Source organism: Sciurus carolinensis, chromosome X (assembly GCF_902686445.1).
Source record: "Sciurus carolinensis chromosome X, mSciCar1.2, whole genome shotgun sequence".
NCBI classification, from domain to species: domain Eukaryota; kingdom Metazoa; phylum Chordata; class Mammalia; order Rodentia; family Sciuridae; genus Sciurus; species Sciurus carolinensis.
Genome location: NC_062232.1, coordinates 104,670,296 through 104,692,856, shown reverse-complemented (window position 1 = coordinate 104,692,856; position 22,561 = coordinate 104,670,296). Strand labels below are relative to the sequence as shown.

Here is a 22,561-nt window from a genome sequence, read left to right as displayed (position 1 = left end):
AAAGCTGGAACAATACGTAAGTAGCGTCACTTCTGAGACTCTAGGCACATGGTGCCTAACATGTAGGAAATGTTCAATATATAGTAACTATTTTTATGATCATATCTTAAAAATTCTCTTTCTTGAAAGTCGTCTTGCCATTTTACATGGTTTGGACCTATTTCAATATCTCCCCTCCCCACTTTTAGAAATTCTTTCTTATTCATCACTCAGTGATACTAGATAATAATGATGTAAGTAGTCATTTTTCAGCTTCTGTTTTATGTAAGGGACTGTATGAAGCATTTCACATGCATTATCACATTCAGTTCTTAACAATTCTATGATGGAAGCACTAATAGTTACTCCAATTTATAGATAGGAAATTTGAGGTTCAGGATTCTGTGCCCTATTTCCTCTCTTTAAGCACCTACTTCCTCTCTATGTCTAGGAATAAAGTTAAAAAGAATTTATCCTTGTTTGTAGCCATAGTGACTAGCACAGTGGCTGTCATGGGCACTCAAGGGGGTTTGCTGGTTGAATGAATAAATGTTTCCCCCTGATGCTCAAAGGCCCCAACCACATTGTGCTACCTATGCTTGAACACCTGAGCTGGGTTTTCTAGCCCTGCCCATATTTAATTGTATCTTTTCTACATTAAATACCTTCTGGACCTTATTTCTACTGGACAATTGATAAATTAATCTTGATAGGATGATAGTAGCAGATAATTACTGTGAGTATGTTAATGTGTCACCCCTCCTACATAACTTATTTGCATTTTAATGGAGCAATTCTGCCCATAATCCCTTAAGGCAAAGGAATGAATCTTGAGGGTGAGAAATCCAGATTCTGTGCCAACCTGCAGTTGTGGGGATGGGGAAAGAAGGTGGTGACATGCAGGTCTCAGAAGTGAAGCTATTTACGTATTGTTCCAACTTTGATGAATATAATTTTTAAAAGCCAAGATTATGATCTACTTCTGTATTTTCTTAGTTTTATATTCGATTTGTCAATTCTCTAGAGGAAAACCTTAAGCCCTTTTGGGCAAAGACAAATGGCTAAGTCTAATATGATGCATGGTGCTGTGAAATTAGATTAATTAAGTAGGATTAGAATTTAGGTTGTTTTCAAGATAAAATGTGTCCAAAAATATTTTTATGAAATATTTTCCGCAGTGTCAACATTGCTTCTCCTGAAGCTGGCAAGGGGAGCAAATAATGAGACTGTTCAGAAGAGAGAGAAAAATCTCCCTTTATACTCTTAAATGTAGGCCTCAGTTTATCTTACCATGGTATATTCCATTTTGGTCAATGATTTCTTTAAGATGTCTATATGGAATGTACTACTGAATCTTTTAAATGTTTTAGTATGTTCAGTTTTCTAAGACATATACACAGTTACCTTTTACACAAATGGTGTGTTTTAGATCAATGATATGATTTTCAAGTAACAAGATATTGTAACTTATAACAAAGAATTAATGAAAGAGCTACTAAATGGTTTATTGACATAGTATGAATGCTTAAGATGGTCATTTATTCAGCAAATATCTGATGAACATAAACTGTTCCAGAAAATGAAAGGTAAAATGGAAATAAAAGGTTACTAATAAATAAATATATGTCATATAACCATGAGCCAGATCTGGGGTTTTAGACTTCTTTTTCCTGCAGGAGACTTCTTTTAGAAAATGCTTCCATTTGTTTTCATGGATCTATTTATCTATTCTTACATCAATACCACACATTCTTGACTGTTGTCATTTTGCCATAAGTCTTAAGATCAGGCAGTATAATTCCTTAACATTATTTTTTTTCAGGATTGTTTTGGCTATTCTTAGTCCTTTGCTTTTTCTACCTAAATTTCAAAATTGGCTTTATACTTTCTACAAAAAAAGAAGATCATTCCATAATATTGATTGAGATGGAAATTTGGAGAGCATTGAGAACTTAATGCTGAGTCCTCCAATCAATGAACATAGTATGTTTCTGCATTTAATTTCTCTTAGTTGTATTTTATATTTTAATAGAGGTCTTACAAATATTTGTTAAGATTTTTCTTAAATATTTTACAATTTTGTTACTATTATAATTGGCATTTTAATTTTAATGTTTTGTTTTTTATTAGTATGTAGAAATAAAATCAACTTTCAAATACTGACCATGAATCCTCCAAACTCCCAAATTTAACTTAATGAATCTAGTAGCTAAATTTTGAAAATTTAGGATTCCCTATATAGGTAGTCATGTCATTTGCAAATACTTTTACTACTCTCTTTAAAAATCTGTATTCTTTTTGTTCCCTTGCTGAACTTATTGTGTGATCTAGGACCTTTAATTCACTATTGAATAGAAGTAGTTAAACAAGATATTATTTTTCTTTTTCTTAGGAAAATTTTTTTCAGTCTTTTAATATTAAGACTAATATTAACAATAAGTTTTTAAATAGATGCACTTTACAGGTTGAGAATGTTCTCTTTTATTCCAAGTTTGCTGAAAAGTTTCTTTTTGTCCCAAATGGGTATTCAATTTTTTCAGGTGTTTTTTTGTACTTATCAAGGTGATCATGATTTTTCTCTTTTATCCTCTCCGTAGTATGAGTGACACTGTTTGCTTTTTTAATGTTGTACCAACCTTGCATCCCTGGGGTAAACCCTATTTGGATGTGATTTATTACCTTTTTCATATGTTGCATGATAACATTTGATAATATTGTCTTATGTTTATATTTATGATAGATATTGATATTTTTTTCATATAGTGTCACTGTCAAATTTGAGTATTGGGCTTATACTGACCTGGTAAAAAGTGTTACACATAGTTTCTTCTCTCTCATCTGACATACTGTAAGATTGGTAACATTTGTTTTATAAATGTTCAGTAGAATTCACCAGTAAAACCATGTAAGTCAAACATTCTCCTTTCGGTTTAGTTTGAAAATTAAAGATTCAATGGGTTTAATAGCTATCTGGGTAACTGGTGTTTATATTGCTTTTTATGTTAGTTTTGTCAATTTTTAAAGGAATGTGTCAATTTCATGTATGATGCTGAATTTATTGTTATAAAGTTATTCATAAAAGTTTACAGGATCTATAGTGATGCCTCCACCTTAATTCCTGATATTTTTACACTTTATTTGGTGGTGGTTAAAAATAAATTGATCAGTTCTGAATAATTTATAATTTTTTTATAAATTATTTGTTTTATTTATCTCTCTGTTTTGTTTTCTAGAGCCAGTGGCTCTTAATCTCCAGATACTTGTTTTTCTCTCTCCTTTATAATCCACTGATCTGTCACTCTCAAAATACTAGAATTGTCCAGAAAAGGGTATGTGCTATACATACTACTATAAAATTTTATTCTAGGAAATGTATTTTTTAACCAATAAAAAGAAATCAAATATCTTAAAACAGTTAAACTTGATGTAAAGAATAGCAACCATCTTTAACTTTGATAAAATGCATTAGTTCACTTTGGTATCCTGTTGCACACTAGAGTGACATTAGTTAATAATAATGTATATTTCAAATTAGCTAAAAGAGAAAATTTTGAATATTTCACCACAAAGAAATGATAAATGTTTAAGGAAGGAATATGCTAATTGCTCTGATTTGATCATTACAATACATATTGTGTGTGTGTGTATATATGTATAGATATAGATATATATATGTATACATTAAAACATGATATTGTACTCCATAAATTTGTACAATTATATGGCAATTAAAAATAAAATTGGCCTGGCATAGTGGTGCATGCCTGTATTCCCAGCAACTCAGAAACCTAAATCAGGAAGATCACAGTTTCAAGGCCACCTCAGCAACTTAGCAAGATCCTGTCTCAAAACACAAACAAAAGCCCAAAAAGTGTTGGGGATGGGGCTCAGTGGTTAAGCACCATTGGGTTCAATCCCCTGTGAAAAAAAAAGAAAGAAAAGTAAAGATAAAAACTAAAAAAATATGTAACATTATTTTAAAAGTAAAAAAAAATAATAGTTCAGTCTGTTCAAAGAGCAACAAAGAATCTGATGTTAATGAAAATGCTTGATTTAATAATGCAGAGTTCAAGGTTCAGATGTGTCTTTCTAAAGTCATGGGGGATGAAACAGAAAAGTATTAGGAAGTATGAAATCTTAAGTAAAAACTAAGTAAGTGTATTTAAAGACAATCCCAAACTGCCTTTTAAACCTAAAGAAGTTTGTAACGATACACACACACACACACACACACACACACACATAAGGCAAAATATTGGACAACATATGTGATACATCATTCTATAATCTTAACTGCTATCATTGTAATATATTTTCATTTGGTCCTTTCTTATGCATTTCCATTTGGTGCTTTTTAATGCACAGATTTGTTTTGACTTAGTTGTAAACTATAGGGTATATTTATTTTTCTTTACTGAACATTATATCATAAACATGTTTTCAAGTTTTTACATATTTTTCCTTGCCTTCACTTGTAGTGATGGCATAATAGTCAATCACGAGGGTAAAATAGCATATAATTATTTCCATACTTTGGTCCAATGGATTTTTCCAGTTTTTCAGTTCTCTTAAACAACACTGAGATTATATCTTCATACATGTAATTTTCCTCTGCATTTGGTATTATTTAATATAAAAGTGAGATTATAATACAGCATAAAAGAAGAAAATCACATTTTTTTTGTTTTGCTAACCACAGAGACTTTTTCATCATGAACTTATTATTAGATTTCTTCGTATATTTGAGGGTGGTGGTTATTATTGATATTGTGGGATTTTTAATTTGGCATGATAAAGAAAAAATGCTTGAGAGCATATTAAGGCATATTGTAGCAGAAATATAGGAAAACTTTAAGCCTCCCAAGATCAAGGATTTGTAAGAAATTCAGGACTAGGAGAAAAATGTGGTGAAGGAATGGTGGGGAAGGGATGTATAGTTAATTCCAGTGAAGAATAAAAAGTAATATAGCAGTTCAAGAAGTCCTACATCTGAAAATTCTGAGTTCTGAGATATATCCATTGAGAAAACTCTTGTTCTATAGAAAAGTCATTTTAAAATACTGAATTATCTATATGAAGTAGATGCTGTAACAATATGATTGCTTCTAACGTTGTTGGACATATTATCTTTTGTTCAGAGGGAATGATGGCCAGTATTTCATAAGAAGATATCTGAAAGAGAGTGTTGTATGATCAAGTAAACCCCCAAGCAGCAGCCTCCATGCTTAAAAGAGTTAAGGGATCTTTCAACTTTTTCTTCAACATGAAGATTTGAGTATTACATGGGAGTGACAACTCTATTTCATTTTCTAATAAGAGAAAGGTCACCCTGACCATCATACTCAGAAAGATTTGTGAAAATAGTTCAAATATATATGATATGATATCATTGGGCTAGCCCTTACCAAAGAAATCACATACCTTAATATTTCATTTTCACTGACTGAAAGGTCTTAGGATCAAGGAAAAAGGAATACAGGAGATAGAACTGAAATAATTCTTTATTTAAGATATGTCTGGTTTTGAGTAGGGCTATTATTAGTATTATAATTTCAAATAAATAATAGTGGCTGCCTCTCCTTAGGTTCTCTTGTATTTCAGCTCGTATACAATTCTTTCTAGCTTATATCCTGTCAGATAGAGATTGCAAACTTTTAATAACTGTATTTCCCTCCCCTCCTCCAAACTGGTGCTGCAGATCAATACATTTGATGTGTCACTTTAAATTTTTATTGCTTCTTAAAATAATATTTGAGTTGTGATGTTGTGTAGAAATGTCAGTGCTACTGATTTGTTAACCTCGTTATGCCGTGCCCCAGTGACTGCTTCCCAAACGTTAATTACATTGCATAGAGATCATGTCTATTGTTTCTAGGATTTTCCCCTTAAATTATGAAATTTACATTGCCTTAAAAATTAAATGTGGCTAATTAGTGTTAATAATATTTTCTTAAATTAAGCACAGTTGCATGTCCAAGCCACATATCATATAAAACACTGACAACATTGCCAAAATATAGTCCACACCCAGTTCGTTTTTCTGTGACAAGTAGTTTGTAAATGATTATAGTCCTTGCCACATTTGTCAAGCTATGCATATTCTGATGTCAAATTACCTCAGAGATATAAATGACTACTTATCACTAAGCATAGTGGATGTCATCCATGTGTTAGTCCCACTTGCCTGTGAGTAAATATTTAAAAGTACCACTTCATCAAATAAAGTTATAATGAACCTAGAGGGTGATTCAAAGGTCTAAATGTTGATGGTAGTTTTTTTTTTTTTTCTTATTTTAAATTTTTTTGATGGTAGTTTTTTTAAAACATGGTATGATTGAAGAATCAGGTGCCTTACTTAATCAAATGATATGCTTTGTACCACTTCTGAGGAATGAGAAGTAAGTAAACTACATTTAAATATAAAACTACAATTAATGAATTATAGTCTTTCTTTGAATCTTCAGAAGTTATTCCAAATTTATGCTGTTCTTCAGGGTCATCATTGGAAATATCTATTATGATATTGGCTGAAATCCTAATCAGTAGGGATTTCTTGATGACAGAATGTTGACTATAATTCACATGCTTTATTGAAGAAATAAGGGTAAGAGTCAGTTCTGTGGGATTTTAACTTTAGATATTTTAAATAAATACAAAAGAAGAAACAATGAAAAACAACATTTTAGAAATACCAATTTCAGTAACTTGAAGCCTGGATCTACTTCAGGACTCATGTAACATAGGCAGAGGGGGAAAAACCTCAGTTTTGTATCTCTGAATTCTATTAGAAGGATTTTATTTAAGAATATGAATACTAAAATTCATAGGAAATTCCAAATTCTGAAACTATTCAGCAGTGTTAATTCATATGTTCAAGCTACCAACGATGTAATAGTGATTCCCTCTAGTCTGTGGAGGGGAAAAAATTCATCATTGTTAGCTTCTATCTAGGGATGAGCTCAATTCTCCTCACATAAAATTAAATCCACAGAAGACATTCCATAAAGATTTAGGCCAATCCTTTCTCTGCCCTGAGGGTCAAAATATCAGGCCCAATAAGAACTCAGCCCCATAAAATCAGTAGTTGCTGGAACGCTTTGACTTTGGGAGCACAAAAGAAAGTACTCTCCAGTGACAAGATATCTCCCTTAATGGTCTACTATGGGGCCTAACATTTCAAACTACAAATTAATACCTTTAGACAAAGATGCTGAATTTCCAGATGACCTCTATAAAAATTAACTTCTTCTGGGAGAGATAACCCATTTAATTCCAATTAGTCATTAATCACTTCAAATAAGTTGTTGACAGGTAGACATCTGGAAAAGACGAGAGAAAGGGACAGAGACAGATCAAGTAACCTTTGATGAAGGAGGGAGATGGATATGGGGTAGGGATGAAGTAAAGGTGCGATAGTAGAAAATTTGTTCAGTTTGTGATTAACAAGAAGCCACTGTGATTCTGAAGGAGTGATGGGAAGGGATTTCCTGTGTGTGTGTGTGTGTGTGTGTGTGTGTGTGTGAGCATGTGCATGCCTGTTTGAGAAAGAGGGAAGATGTTGGTTACAGAGAAAACTTTACCTACTGATTACTGGTTATAACCTTTGAGAATCAGTAAGTTGTTACTGAGAGCATGGTTGGTTATTTAATTTTTATTGGAAATTTTGTCCTTTTTAAAAATATTTTTTAGCTGTAGATGAACACAGTATCTTTATTTTATTTATTTTTTAATGTGGTGCTCAGAATTGAACCCAGTGCCTCATACATGCTAAGCAAGTGTTCTACCACTGAGCTACAACTCCAGCCCTGGTCCTTTACTTGAGGTGATTACGTGTCTCCTTCAAATCTTAATATCACTTCTTGTATTAAGTATCCTTCTGTCAAAATTATGCTGCATTCTAAGCAGTATGATTCACAGATAGCCTATTATGTTTTGGTTAAATTTGGGTTGGTGACTTTGTCAATCAGATCAACTTACTGATGATTCATAAAATGGGTCTATACATGTGAACATTTCAAGAAGTATGCTAGGCATTTTACTTGCTTCTGAGGTTTATGGACTTAAGTAACTTAACCTCTCTAAACCTGTATTTTCCCACAAGTAATAATAATAGTGATGATGATGGTAATGATGATGATGATGTTAGTGGTAACAGTGATGGCAACCAATAATGAGGAAGTGAGTGCTCATTGAGTAAACAACATTAGACTGGAAATATATAGGTCATTTAAAAATATTACATATTGTTTCTTTTCATTATAATATTAGAATGTTTTCATTGCAAGAAGAAAGAAAATAATAAAAAATTGCCCTTAGTGCCACCATCTAATAATCTACCTGAGTATTCTACCATCTGACCATTGTTAATACTTCAGTAGTATATGTACTTCAGAATTTTGCTTCAAAGTATGTATGGCATATGCATTTCCTAATTGTCACATCAACATTGTGAGATAGGTATTGTTATTCTAATTTTATAGATGAGGAAACACAACATTCAATGAATAGAGGAACTCTGTAGTAGAACCCAGCTCCCTACTCAACCCAAAAGCTTTTTCCATTAGATTGCACCTCATTCTTTTGTAGTAGAAAGGTTTAAGGACTCATACCTCTCCCTTTAGCCAGTTAAATCCACACTTACAATGAACTCAGATATTTCTTCCCTCATTACCAACCAAAATCCCAGTAAGGAATATTGTCATTTAAGACTAGGTTACTAAATGAAGATGATCAACCATACCGGCTGGAGGACCAAGTTATTGAAATTGGCAGCTATGTTTTTGTAAAAGCCTCCCATCTCACACAGTGCTCCCCCTACTTCATTCTAAGTGGGTATTTTCCCTGAGAGTTTCTATTGCACTGGTATTAAAGACTTTTTAAAAAATTTATTGTTATATAATAATCATATAGAGTAGTGGGTTTCATTGTGGCATATTCATAGATATTATAGCACTGAAGTTAAAACTATGTGTTCTTAAAAATCTACAGAGATGTCTTCTTCAAATGTACATTGGTGCCCTGCTCTCCAACATCTCCCTTCCCTGATCCACAAGAGGTAGACCGACTTCCAAAGATTAGATCTTTTGGCCTAAACTAGGGTCTATTTGGACATTTTATAACTCCCTAGGGAAAATAGGACAAATATATTCTACAATTCCTTTTGCCTTATACTTCTAGTGCACTTGATTGCTTCTCATTTTAGCTTTTGTTTTCTTTTCCATGGGTTATTTTCATTCTCTGAAATTAAAAAAAAAATCTTATTTCCTAGCCAGGGATAAACCTAAGACACATTTGTATTTTTCTGGACTGATTGGGAATCCAGAAGACAACTTACAGTCCTCTGCAGTAGATAATCTGGATAGTTTGTACCCACAAATGGGTCACACATATTGCATTCAATGTTCTATCAAGTCATGCCAAGTATATGCTTTCATGGGTTCAGGTTTCAAAAGAAAGGGCTAGGAGGTTATGCATTTCCTGGCATGGGGTATACCTCTTAGTGAAATGAAAGACACTTTACAGACAAAAAGCTGGCATGAAACATACCTTTGATTTCACCAGCAAGCATGCCATATGTCACAAAATTCTACTGCTTCCTCTCTGTTATTTCATCTGAGTGCTTCTTTCCTGCACAGGGCTCTTGGTTGTAGTTAAGTAAAATGGATAGTACATTTAATTGATGTAAGGAACTTGAATTCAATTGGGCAAAGTTAGTTATATGATAAATGAATAGTATGTTGAGTTCCATACTTTTCATGGGAGGTATCATATATAGTGAAGAGTACCAGATGAGGAGTAATGAATCCTGGGTTCTTGTCCAAGTTTTGCCACCATCTAGCTATGTGACCTTTGGCAAATATCTGATCCTCTGTTTTTTTTTCATCTGAAAGTGGGAGTAATACTATCCTCCTGACATGCTATGTAAGAGAGGTGTCACACATATAAATTATAATACTATTTGTGAACATTAAAAGTTTGAGAAAGTCTAAAGTGCTTTGCAAAGTGTGAGGTATTGTTAATATATGCTTCGAGAAAAGGTACACATCTATATGAACATGGATAAGAAGGGAAGAAAGGAAAAATATTTCTAAATTTCACCCAAACCTTATCATCTCTATTTTATGATGAAAAAATAATACATCCTCAATGTAGAGAATGAATAAAATAGAAGGAAAAATTATTTGTAATCACACAATGGAAAGATAAGTGCCATTAGTATTCTGGTGTGTTTCTTTATTTTCAGTCTTTTAATTTTTTCAAATAATTAGTAACAAATCTGCATCTGTGTGTAAGGAGTGCAGTTTTTTGGATGACAAATGAATAGAGGTTCACTACAGAAAATTTAATAGAAAATTATCCCCTCTTCCCATGAAACTAGTATTAAAAATTTTTCATCATTAATTCTGACTTTTTTTTTTCATTTCAAATTATATTCTACTTTTATCTGACATCATTAAAAACTCTCCAGCCAGGCATGGTGGTGCACACCTGTAATCCCAGTAGTTTGAGAGGCTGAGGCAGGAGGATCACAGGTTCAAAGCCAGTCCCACCAACTTAGTGAGGCCCTGAGCAATCTAGTGAGACCCTGTCTCAAAAAATAAATAAATAAATCAAAAGAGTTGGGGATGTGGATCAGTGGTTCAACCCCTGGTACAAAACAAAAGAAAACAAAACAAAAACAAACTATCCAAAAGTATTTTAACATTTTATTATCTAAAATCTTAAAACTATACAAAAGTAAAGTACATGATTAAATGAACCCAACACTGAACCAAAACATAGCTTCAGTGATTTTCAACCCATGGACACTTTTGCTTCATCTATCTATATGCTATCCAATTCCTTATTTTTCCTCCATGGATTTTAAAGTAATTCCAAATATCATATACTCTCATCCATAAAATTTTAGTATATGTTCACAAGATCTAAAAACTATCTTGGGGCTGGGGTTGTGGCTCAGTGGTAGAGCCTAACATGTGTGAGGCACTGGGTTTGATTATCAGCACCACATAAAAATAAATAAATAAAAGAAAGGTATTTGTTTTATTGTAAACAAGTGGGATACATGTTGTTTCTCTGTTTGTACATGGAGTAAAAGCATACCATTTGTGTAATCATAAATTTACATAGGGTAATGTTGTTTGATTCATTCTGTTATTTTTTCCCTTCCCCCCACCCCTCCTACCCCTCTTTTCCCTCTATACAGTCCTTCCTTCCCCCATTCTTGCCCCCCTCCCTAACCCTCACTCTAACCCTAAAACTAACCCCTCCCATGCCCCATTATGTGTCATCATTATCAGCGAGATCATTCTTCCTTTGGTTTTTTGAGATTGGCTTATCTCACTTAGCATGATATTCTCCAATTTCATCCATTTTCCTGCAAATGCCATAATTTTATCATTCTTTAGGCTGAGTAATATTCCATTGTATATATATACCACAGTTTTTTTATCCATTCATCAATTGAAGGGCACTAAGGTTGGTTCCACACTCTGGCTATTGTGAATTGAGCAGCTATGAACATTGATGTGGCTGTATCTCTGTAGTATGCTGATTGTAAGTCCTTTGGGTATAGGCCAAGGAGTGGGATAGCTGGGTCAAATGGTGGTTCCATTCCAAGTTTTCTAAGGAATCTCCACACTGCTTTCCAGAGTGGCTGCACTAATTTGCAGCCCCACCAGCAATGTATGAGTGTACCTTTTTCCCCACATCCTCGCCAACACCTGTTGTTGCTTGTATTCTTGATAATCGCCATTCTAATTGGGGTGAGATGGAATCTTAGGGTGGTTTTGATTTGCATTTCTCTTATTACTAGAGATGTTGAACATTTTTCCATATGTTTGTTGATTGCTTATAGATCTTCTTCTGTGAAGTGTCTGTTCATTTCCTTAGTCCATTTGTCGATTGGGTTATTTGTATTCTTGGTGTTGAGTTTTTTGAGTTCTTTATAGATTCTGGAGATTAGTGCTCTATCTAAAGTATGATTGGCAAAGATTTTCTCCCACTCTGTAGCCTCTTTCTTCGCATTGCTGATAGTTTCCTTTGCTGAGAGAAAGCTTTTTAGTTTGAATCTATCCCAGTTATTGATTCTTGCTTTTATTTCTTGTGCTATGGGAGTCCTGTTAAGGAAGTCTGGTCCTAAGCCGACATGTTGAAGATCTGGACCTACTTTTTCTTCTATAATCTGCAGGGTCTCCGGTCTGATTCCGAGGTCCTTAATCCATTTTGAGTTTAGTTTCGTGCACAGTGAGAGATATGGGTTTAGTTTCATTCTGTTGCATATGGATTTCCAATTTTCCCAGCACCATTTGTTGAAGAGGCTATCTTTTCTCCATTGCATATTTTTGGCACAAAAGAAAGGTATTTTATCCATCTACAACTAAAAATATTTTTAAAAAACTATCTTTACCCTAAGTACAATGCCATATCTGATTTTTTATGAAAAAATTTAAAGTATCAGATATCTGTTCAATTCTAAATTTCTTAGATATCTCATAAATATTTTTATATCTTTGGTCAAATAATATCTGAATAAAATGCACACATCACAATTTATTGATATGTCCTATATTTCCCTTCCCTCTTTTTTTTTTCTTGAAACTTTTCTGTGGACGAAATGGATCATTTTTTTCAGGATACTGTATCTAGTATTTCTTATAAGGTGGATAATATATAAAAACTTAAATTGAGAATCAAACATACCACTTATAGTAACTTTTGAAATAGTTATTGTTTCTCAAGTTCTATACTTTTGAGAAAGGGAAGGGGTAAATGATTAGAGCATTTGAACAACATTTCCATATATATAGGAAATATATAAAGGATATTTAAGCTCTAGATTATTATTTCCAGCCTATTTTAATGCATGTTCATCAATTTATTTGAAATATATGCAGAATTGAAAACTTGGGTTAGAAATAAAACAATGTGAAATTAGTTCCAATATTGTATTTTATATAATCTAATATATTCAAAATATTAAATCAAAGTATAATTAATATGAAGTTATTAATGAAACATTTTGCATTATTTTTATTGCATTGTCTTTAAAATTCTAGCAAAAAAATTCTTAATGTATAACATTTTAATAAAATCCTGTTAATAAAATGAGTCATTTGGGCAGAATTTCTGATTGTGGTCTATTGAGGAGCTCTGCAAATGCATTTTCCCCAAAATAAATATAAAACTCAAAAAATTGACAAAATGAACCCTTTTAAGCACCTTGGAAGTCAACCAAAAGCTTACAGCAATCCAAGAATCAATTATACTTGAATAAACTTTTGGATTTTGGGTAATAAAAATGGGACTCTATATTGTTTTGGACTGTGGCTGCTTATGCACCCCACGTCCCATGCCAAGGTTCTGCCATTGTTAGATAGGCTGTAAGGACTGTTGCTTCACCGACACAGTGAATATCATTCACTTGATATGAAATGTTACATGATACCCATGTTCAGTGGCAATGTTGGTAGAAGTGGCAATCTCAGAGATAGGCTAGTGGAGCGAACCAACATTTCTGATAACCTATGGTTGTGTTTGTGGTTATGAAAGACATTCCTAGTTAAGACTGTGCCTGTGTGCTGTGGACAACAGAGACCCAAAAAGACCCAAGCTAGCCATATACCTGAGATAGTGCATAGGGATGATATTTTCCCAGTGGAAAGTGAAAGGTGTAACAAAAAGTGAAAGGTGTTGAAAATGACATGAATCTTGAATGAATTCACTTTCCCACACACAGATTCACTGGCAGAGGATACAACTCTTATAGGTTCAAGGTGATTACGTACAACCTCTGAGTAGTGCATGACAGATCACAGAGCTACTAGGTCATAGGGGTGATCCTGAGGAAATAATCTTTAAAAAAGAATATAACTGAAAAACTGACCAAAGATATTAGCAGTCACACACAATAGTGTGACACAGTCTGAAGATTTCACTTAACAAAGTTAGTAAATAAACAAAATTACAATAAACTTCAGAGGAGAAAAGTCCAGATTTTCTATATATTATCTAAGATATACAATCTTCAACAGAAAATTGACATAATTGAGAAAAATAACTTAAAAAATCATCATTTCTTTCTTTCTTTTTTTTTTTTTTGGTACTGGGGATTGAACTAAGGGCCTTGTGCTTGCGAGGCAGGCACTCTACCAGCTGAGCTATCTCCCCAGCCCATCATTTATTTCTTATTGCAAAACGTGTACATGGGTATTTAAGAACATACAGACAAGCAAAAATAAGAAAATAAAGGCCAGGTGCAGTGGTGCATGCCAGTCATCTCAGTGGCTCAGTACACTGAGGCAGGAGGATCACAAGTTCAAAGCTAGCCTCATCAACTTAGTGAGGCCCTAAGAAACTCAGTGAGATCCTGTCTCAAAATAAAATATAAAAAAGGGCTGGGGATGTGGCTCAATGGTTAAGCTTCCCTGGGTTAAATCCCTGGTACCAAAAGGAAAAAAAATCAGATCTAACCACAATTCCCTTGCAATTAGAGAATATCATGTTCCCTTGTTATTTCTCATTCACAGCAGGGTGTTTTTTCTTTCTATGAATATAGATGCTTAGTTTTGTTTTGGTTCATTCATAAAAATGGAATCATCCTGTACATATTGTTTTTAATATTTTCACCAACACTATATCATATAAATTTCTCCATTATCCAATATTGCTCCTTAGCATTATTTGCATGACTTTTTGAAAATTAGAGCTTTATTGTTATGCATGGTAGTTGGGTTCATCCCAACAAACTCACACATGCATGGAATTCAATTTCAGTTCATGATCCCCTCCTTTCCCTCCCCTTTCACTGTTGTCCTTCCTGTACTCTACTAGACCTCCTTTTGCTCATCTATTTATTTATATTTGATTGGTTCTTTTTACTTACACATAAAGGTGAAATTCCTTGTGGTATATTTATATATGCACATAATTCATTCCACATTATGTCGCCCCTTCCCCATCCCTTCACTGGCTCACTATTTCAGTTGTTTCAATCCATGGTAAGCTGACTGCATTACTTCTGGGCCTGTGGTGAGGCAGAACATCATGGTGGAAGGGTATGGTGGAGGAAACTGTTTACCTCATGGTATCTGGGAAACAGAACAAGGGGAAAGGATTGGGAACAAGAAGTATTTCCCAAGGACAAGTCACTAAGGATGCACTCCCTTCAACTAGTTCCCACCTCCTACAGTTTCTACAACCTTCCAATTGTCCATTCAGCTATGGATGAATTAATTCACTGATGAAGTTGGAGCCCTCATGATCCAATCACTTCTCCAAAGTCCCACCTCTGAACATTGCCATATTGTGTACCAAGCCTTCAGCACATGAGACATTTGAAGAAACTCCAGCCCCAAACCATAAAAAAATTGTAAAGTGAATCATTAAGACTTAATGAAAAATATTACAAAATGAACAGTCTAGTAATTTTTTGAAAAGGAAGCAGAAATTATGAAAAGAAACAGCAGCAAACTGCATGACTGAAAAGCACAAGAATTTAAATGAAAACTTCACTGGAGGGACTCAACAGTATATTCAAGATGGCAAAAGAAGCAATCAATTAACTTTAAGACTGATCTATAGAAATTATTCAATCTAAAGAACAGAAAGAAAAAGGACCAGGATTAAAGAAAAATGAACAGAACCTCACATATGATGTTCTCATATATGAGAACATCAAACATGCTGACAGATGCATAATGTGAGTCCTAGAAGGCAAAAGAGAAAGGCAGAATAACAGAAAATGTAAAAAGGATTATACTAAGAAATAAAAAGGACAATACTGGTATAATATACAACACAGATGAACCTGAAGAAGAAAATGAAAACTCTGTAAAAGAAGCCAGGTGCAAAAGACGACATATTGTATGATTCCATTTATAGAAAGTGTTCAGAATAGGCAAATCCATAGACACAGAAAGCATATAAGTGATTGTCAGGGATTGAGGTTAAGGCATGTTAGGAATGATTGCCTAATGGAGGTTAGGATTCTTTTTAGGGTGATTCAAAGTTTTAAAACTGACTGATAGTAATGCACTCATAACTGTAAACAAACACTATATCATTTAATCTGATACCTAAAAGTGGTAAATTGTGTGTTATAAAAAGTATACCTTAATAAAAATGATTAGAGAAAGACATAGTAAGCAAACCAACAACAAAATCATAATTTGATCTGGTGCTTAGTTATTCTAGTATGGTCATAATATCTGACATAAAAAATTGACTTCCTGAATAGTATTTCCTCAAGACAATAGCTAGCCTACTTGTCCTACATATTTGTAGTTGGAAAAATCATTCATAACTGTATAAATTATAGTATAGTTTACATGGTACTTTCATATGTTTTCTGTTATTAGAGTCATCTTCCAGCACACTGAGGGAGGAAGGGCATTTAACCTTCCCAAACTCAGAATTCCAGACTCCAAGTTGAGTGCCTATTCTACTACATTATGCTGACTCTCCTTTCTAAGATAGCAACACATTTGCAACTCCATTGTATTACTCCCAGTAGGGGAAAGTGAAAACTTACATGTTAAAAGAGGTAATCACAATGGCAAAAATTACAGTTCCTTCCTGTGTGTTCTTAACTAACCATTTGTTGGTAGGGAGGTTGAGGAAACCTAGCTTGTGGCCAGAAATGGTACAGAGATAGGCATCAAACTGATCACACATTGACCCAATGACACCAAGTCAATTCTATCCCTCTTTCATCTGTTCATCCAGTCTATGTGCAATGTATGGTAGGCAGGGAAAATTTTATTGCAAACGGACTTTATAACCTTGCAGTCATGTAAATGAAATCAAATATAGATTTTCTTTCCTGGGCATCTTTATGACATCCTTGTCCAAGAAGCTTATTCCATTTGTCACATAAGTGAGATGGAAAACATCTTAGCTTTGGTACCTTGAATAAGCTATCTGGTCTCATTCTAAGATTCATCTGAATGAAAGTCATGGCTGAGTTGCTCACTCTGATTCCACCTGCTTCCTTTGAATCTTATTTCAGAAACTCAATGACTCTCTTATGGCAAAGAGATTGAGTTCAGTCTCTGGAGCTGGACATGTTGAATTTGAATTCTAGCTGGATCCACTGGCTGTGTGACCTTGGTGAAATTACTTAATCTCTCTGTGCCTTGGTTTCCTGACCTGTAAAATGAGGAAACCTATCTCATTATGAAATTTTAAGCATGAAATGTGACAGGTAAGATGCTTAAAAGAATACCTGGAACTTCTTTCCAGTCCTTTGACTTCTGGCAAAACTTCTGAATTATTAATATTAACTAATTACAATATTAAATACTATAAATATTATTAGCAATAATAATGTTTATTAAAGTTGAAAATTTTAATTTATGCTAGGGTTTACTCTGGTACTTGCTTGTTAGTATGTTCAATATTATTTTCATGTGCCAGCCATAATACCTATGTGAGGTTCATGGGATTAATGATATTTGGTATTTCCCCTGTGTTACTCCTGTGGAGACTCACTACCTTGTTGTAAAGCTAGAACCTACATTTTAGGACTCATATAGGACTTTTGCTAGTATTAGCCTGCCACCTTTGACATAGTTATCATTTGCCCATAGCAGTAAACAACTTACTGCAAATCCCATGAATCATCATCAACCCCTGTATCCACCTCTGCAGTTAAGTTACTAGAGGGTCCATATCTTTGTAGCATGTTTCAACATCCCCTTTTCAATCTAATCTTTAGCATAATTGAAAATGAAATTCCAATAGTAAGCAGTAAAAATCATGCTTCCAATGTTCATACATGCAACTTGAAAGGGTCACTGATCAAGTGCTAAACTAAGGCTGAAGATGGATGGCAATAGAGAGCTTTGATTAATACTTGCTGTTGGTAAACTGTGGAAGAAAGTGATATCTCTGGTTATATAATACCATATTTAAAGCCCATTACTTTTCAAGATGCTGTATTAAATTTGATGCTACATTTTGGATAAGTATGTTAATGCTAAAATTACTATGAATTTACAAAACCCCAATGGATTTCATTGTATGAAAAATGAATTGAATATGATTGTTTACTTGGGGAAATAAGCAGCTATTGTTCTTCTCTAAAGAGTAAAAAAGCTTTTATATATTGAGTTACCTTCAATTTTCTTGAAGATTGTTCCCTTTATTAAGTGTTTAGATGATCTACATAATCCACCACAAAGGATATTGAGAAGTAATAAGAGAAAGATAATTTAAAATTACTTTAGGAGGCTGTTAGAGTTCCAAAAGAGATGGCGTGATGGAGATAGATGTCACTGTAATTCAAAGATATTTTATTATTTGTGAATTACTAAGGGATAGAAATGTGCTAGGTTTTACACAATTACCAAAAAAAAAACCAACAAAAAAAAAACTCTTCCTTAATGAGATTCTGGGCCCTCATTTTGGAATGCAGTAAGCTCTTGCCATTTATTTAATGGCATAGTAGGAAGTACTCAGTGCTCAAAAATCATAATATGTATAGTGCCAGTCCCTAAGAACTTTGTGCAAACACGTGTGTGTGTGTGTGTGTGTGTGTGTAGAGAGAGAGAGAAAGAGAGAGCTGGCAGAGGTACAACTTCAAAAATAGTTAGAATAATTTTTCAGTGTCCGAAATAATGGGTTAGAGTTTATGGAGTCTAGTATCTCTGTCAGCTTCCCAATTCACTGATTCTTTCCCTCTTTACACTTGTCTCATGTGATGCAGTATTGTCCATTAAAAATTTTCAGGTTTTAACAAAAACAAAGAGAAAAAATAGACACAAGCAACCAGAAAAGTCAGTAGTTTACAGAAAAACTTGCGAGACCTTCACTGTTTAGTTGCGGAATTAGGCAAATTCCACTTTTCTCTTTCAAAATGGCCTGAGCAGGCAGGGCCCGGCGCGCGCGCAAACGCCCGGATGGGCCGTAGCTTCCGGCGCGCTCCCCGCGGACCGGTAGGGAACGCTCACCCCGGACTTTGCGGAGTAGGGCGCACCGCGGGCTTAGGCGCACCGCACACCTCTGTGAATTGGTAACCTCGGCGCACAGCGGACCGCGGCGCACAACGTACCCCAGCGCATAACGGACCCCGGCACGTTGGTGACCTGGGCGCTTTGGTGACTTCAGCGCACCGCGGACCCCGGCGCATCCCAGGCTCTGGCGCATTGGTGACCCCGGCGCATTGGTGACCCCGGCGCATTGGTGACCTCGGCGCACCGTGAGCCCTGGCGCATTGGTTACCCCGACACAGCCCGGACCCCACCGCACGGCGGACCCTGGCGTATTGGTCACCTGGGCTCTTTGGTGACTTCAGCGCACCGCGGACCACGGCTCTTGAGGGGGCGTGTGCGACTCTGTGTGACTAGAAGACAGAGTTGCAAACCGAGTTTGAGGGGCGGCTCTGAACCCTCTGCTGAGGTCCTGCCGCTTCCGCCGCCAGGAGCCTCCTTTCTCTCCGGACTTAGTTCGAGCGCCCGGTGACTTGGAACCTGCGAATGGAGTGGTAGCTGAGGTCCAAGGCGTCGGACTTCCGCACATCCCGTGAGGGAAAACGAGCGCGGTGAACGAGCCCCCCACCCCCAAAGGCTGAAAAAACCCGTGCGGTGAGGAGCAGCTCTATTCCCTGGCGATTGGAGACGGACACCTGTAGTCTCAGACGTGAGGTACGTTTTCTCAACTGATCCACGCGGTTAATCAGTACCAACATGTCTCTTTCTACTGATGAGGCCACAAACACCTCACAGACTCCAGCTTCGGAACTGGACACCCTGTTTACACCAAAGCCATTGTTTTTGAAGTTGTTGAAGTCTGTTGGTGCACAAAAAGACACTTATACTATGAAAGAGATTATATTTTATCTGGGCCAGTATATTATGACTAAACGATTGTATGATGAGAAGGAACAGCATATGGTATATTGTTCAAATGATCTTCTAGGAGATTTGTTCGGAGTGCCAAGCTTCTCTGTGAAAGAACATAGGAAAATATATGCAATGATTTACAGAAACTTGGTAATAGTCAATCCGCGGGAACCATCAAATTCCAGCACATCTACCAGTGAGAGCAGATGTCACCTTGATGGTGACACCTTGAGTGATCAGAAAGACCCTGTGCAAGCGCCACAGGAAGAGAAGCCTTCATCTTCCAGTTTGGTTTCTAGCCCATGTATCTCATCTAGAAGGAGAACAATTAGTGAGACAGAAGAAAATTCAGATGAATTATCTGGTGAAGGACAGAGAAAGCGCCACAAATCTGATAGTATTTCCCTTTCCTCAGATGAAAGCCTTGCTCCCTGTGAAAGAAGCAGTACCACTGAATTGACAGAGACTCCCTCACATCCAGATCATGATGGTGGTGTGAGTGAACATTCAGGTGATTTTTTGGATCAGGACTCAGTTTCAGATCAATTTAGTGTAGAATTTGAAGTTGAATCTCTTGATTCAGAAGATTATAACCTTAGTGAAGAAGAACAGGAACTGTCAGAAGAAGATGATGAGGAAAGTCTAGTTACTGTGCATCAGGCAGTGGATAGTGATACAAATTCATTTGAAGAAGATTCTGAAATTTCCTTAGCTGACTATTGGAAATTTACTTCACGCAATGAAATGAATCCTGGCCTTTGTGAGAACTGGCTTCCTGAAGATAAAGGGAAAGATAAAGTGGAAATCCCTGAAAAAAACAAACTGGAAAATGCAACACAAGCAGAAGAGAACTTTGATGTACCTGATGGTAAAAATTTTACAGTGAATGATTCCAAAGAGTCTTGTGTTGAACAAAATGGTTATAAATTCCCACGAACCTCCCAATCACAAGAAAGCAAGGAATATTCTCACCCATCAACTTCCAGTAGCATTATTTGTGGCACCCAAAACGATGTCAGACGGTTTGAGAGGGAAGAAACAAAAGACACAGAAGAAAGTATGGAATCCAGTTTTCTCCATAATGCCATTGAACCTTGTGTGATATGCCAAGGTCGACCTAAAAATGGTTGCATTGTTCATGGCAAAACAGGACATCTTATGTCATGTTTCACATGTGCAAAGAAACTGAAAAAAAGGAATAAGCCCTGTCCAGTGTGCAGACAACCAATTCAAATGATTGTGCTAACTTACTTCAACTAGCTGTCTTTTCTTTAAAGTAGCATTATACATTTCTAACTGTAACTCTAAAAATTTAGATAACCTGAATTTTATTTTTGCTTACATGTATGAAGGGAAGTATCTCCCTGTAGATTTCTTTGTAGTGTGATTTACCTACTTGGGAAAAAAATTAGTGAATATATTCTTTCTTTTAGGAAAATTTCACTTATGTTTATGTTTTGCATTTGGATTTTAATATAATTTGCATTGGATATATACCTCATCCTTTACCCTTACTCCTCATAGTCTATATAATTTGTACTTTTTCTTATGTAAGAAGTATCTGATTTTCTTTTGTTTAAAAATAAGTAAAACAGTTAAATGTAAACAGTTAAATTGATTTAGTACCATTCATGTAAAGAGAAAAATATATGTAAATGATTTAATATTTAATTTGAGATAATCTGAAACTCTCCAATTTTAGTTTTCCTATTCTTTCATAAGTTGGTTGTTATATTTGGTGCTATTTAATTAAAAATATACTTTTTATTCCAAAAATTACTCTTCTTTTTAAATATATAGTAAAGAATATGTGGTGTGAATGGTAGCCATTATTTATATTCAAAACAGAACTTTTTAAGGCTCTCTTGTAAAATGTAAAATTGTCCTGGAATAATCAGGCATGTACAGGCTTTTTTCCACACCTGATTTCAGGATTTCATGGAATCTGTTGTTTCTTGTAAGTTGAAAAACGATTCTGAGACACTTTGAAGCACCTTCTTGGTCTGTTTAAGCATCTTCTTGGGCTAGGTTACATGGTTCTTGATAGTTCCCTAGGTTTTAACTTCTGGCTTAAGGCCAGTTTTAGGATCCAGTAAATTCAGAAAGATAAATTCAGAAATTTGATAGATGGAATTGTTCTTTTTAAAATAAGCTGGAGCTGGGCACATTGGTGTATACTTATAATACCAGCAATTTGGGAAGCTGAAGCAGGAAATTCCAGTTCAAGGCCAGCCTTAGCAACTTAGCAAGACCCTGTTTCAAAATAAAAAATAAAAAGGACCAGGGATGTACCTCAGTGATAAATCATCCCTGGGATCAATCTATGGGGGGGAAAAAGGAGGAAAAAGAAAACTAACTGGAAAATGTAACTTCTCTCTGAATTATCCAAAACTTGTGCATCATTTTTCTTCAAGTATGGGTCAGAACATGGCGTTCTAAAATGATCCTTCAGACTATGTAGATTAATTTCTTGATTATAACTAAATAACATTCTTCAGCAAAATTGTGAAAATGACCACCTTGACTCAAGATCCCGGTACTTTTCTCCAATGTATGATAATGTACATACTCAGGTGAAGACAGTAAAATCAACTGGACTGTAAGTTTAGAATAGAACCAAAGGATAATTTTGCATAGGCATGTACTAAGATACACTGTTGGTTTCAAAAACAAAAGCAATAACAACCCTATGACTTATTCATCAATACATATCTAAGTAGGAAACAAATACCTAAAGAAAT

The 22,561-nt window shown here is 35.0% G+C and overlaps 2 protein-coding genes across 3 annotated transcripts in view; both read left to right on the top strand.

Moving 5' to 3' along the window:
- Positions 1 to 22,561, top strand: part of Tenm1 (teneurin transmembrane protein 1) — a 741,978-nt gene that overhangs the window by 195,223 nt on the left and 524,194 nt on the right. The gene's annotated exons all lie outside the window — the stretch shown is intronic.
- LOC124971738 (E3 ubiquitin-protein ligase Mdm2-like) lies at positions 19,102 to 21,286 on the top strand. The gene has a single exon (XM_047535397.1). It carries the CDS (start codon positions 19,665 to 19,667, stop codon positions 21,078 to 21,080), a length of 1,416 nt encoding a protein of 471 aa, XP_047391353.1. The 5' UTR covers positions 19,102 to 19,664; the 3' UTR covers positions 21,081 to 21,286.

Bases quoted from the DNA above. Each gene is read 5' to 3' on its own strand.
- LOC124971738 (XM_047535397.1), top strand. From the start codon at position 19,665: ATGTCTCTTTCTACTGATGAGGCCACAAACACCTCACAGACTCCAGCT.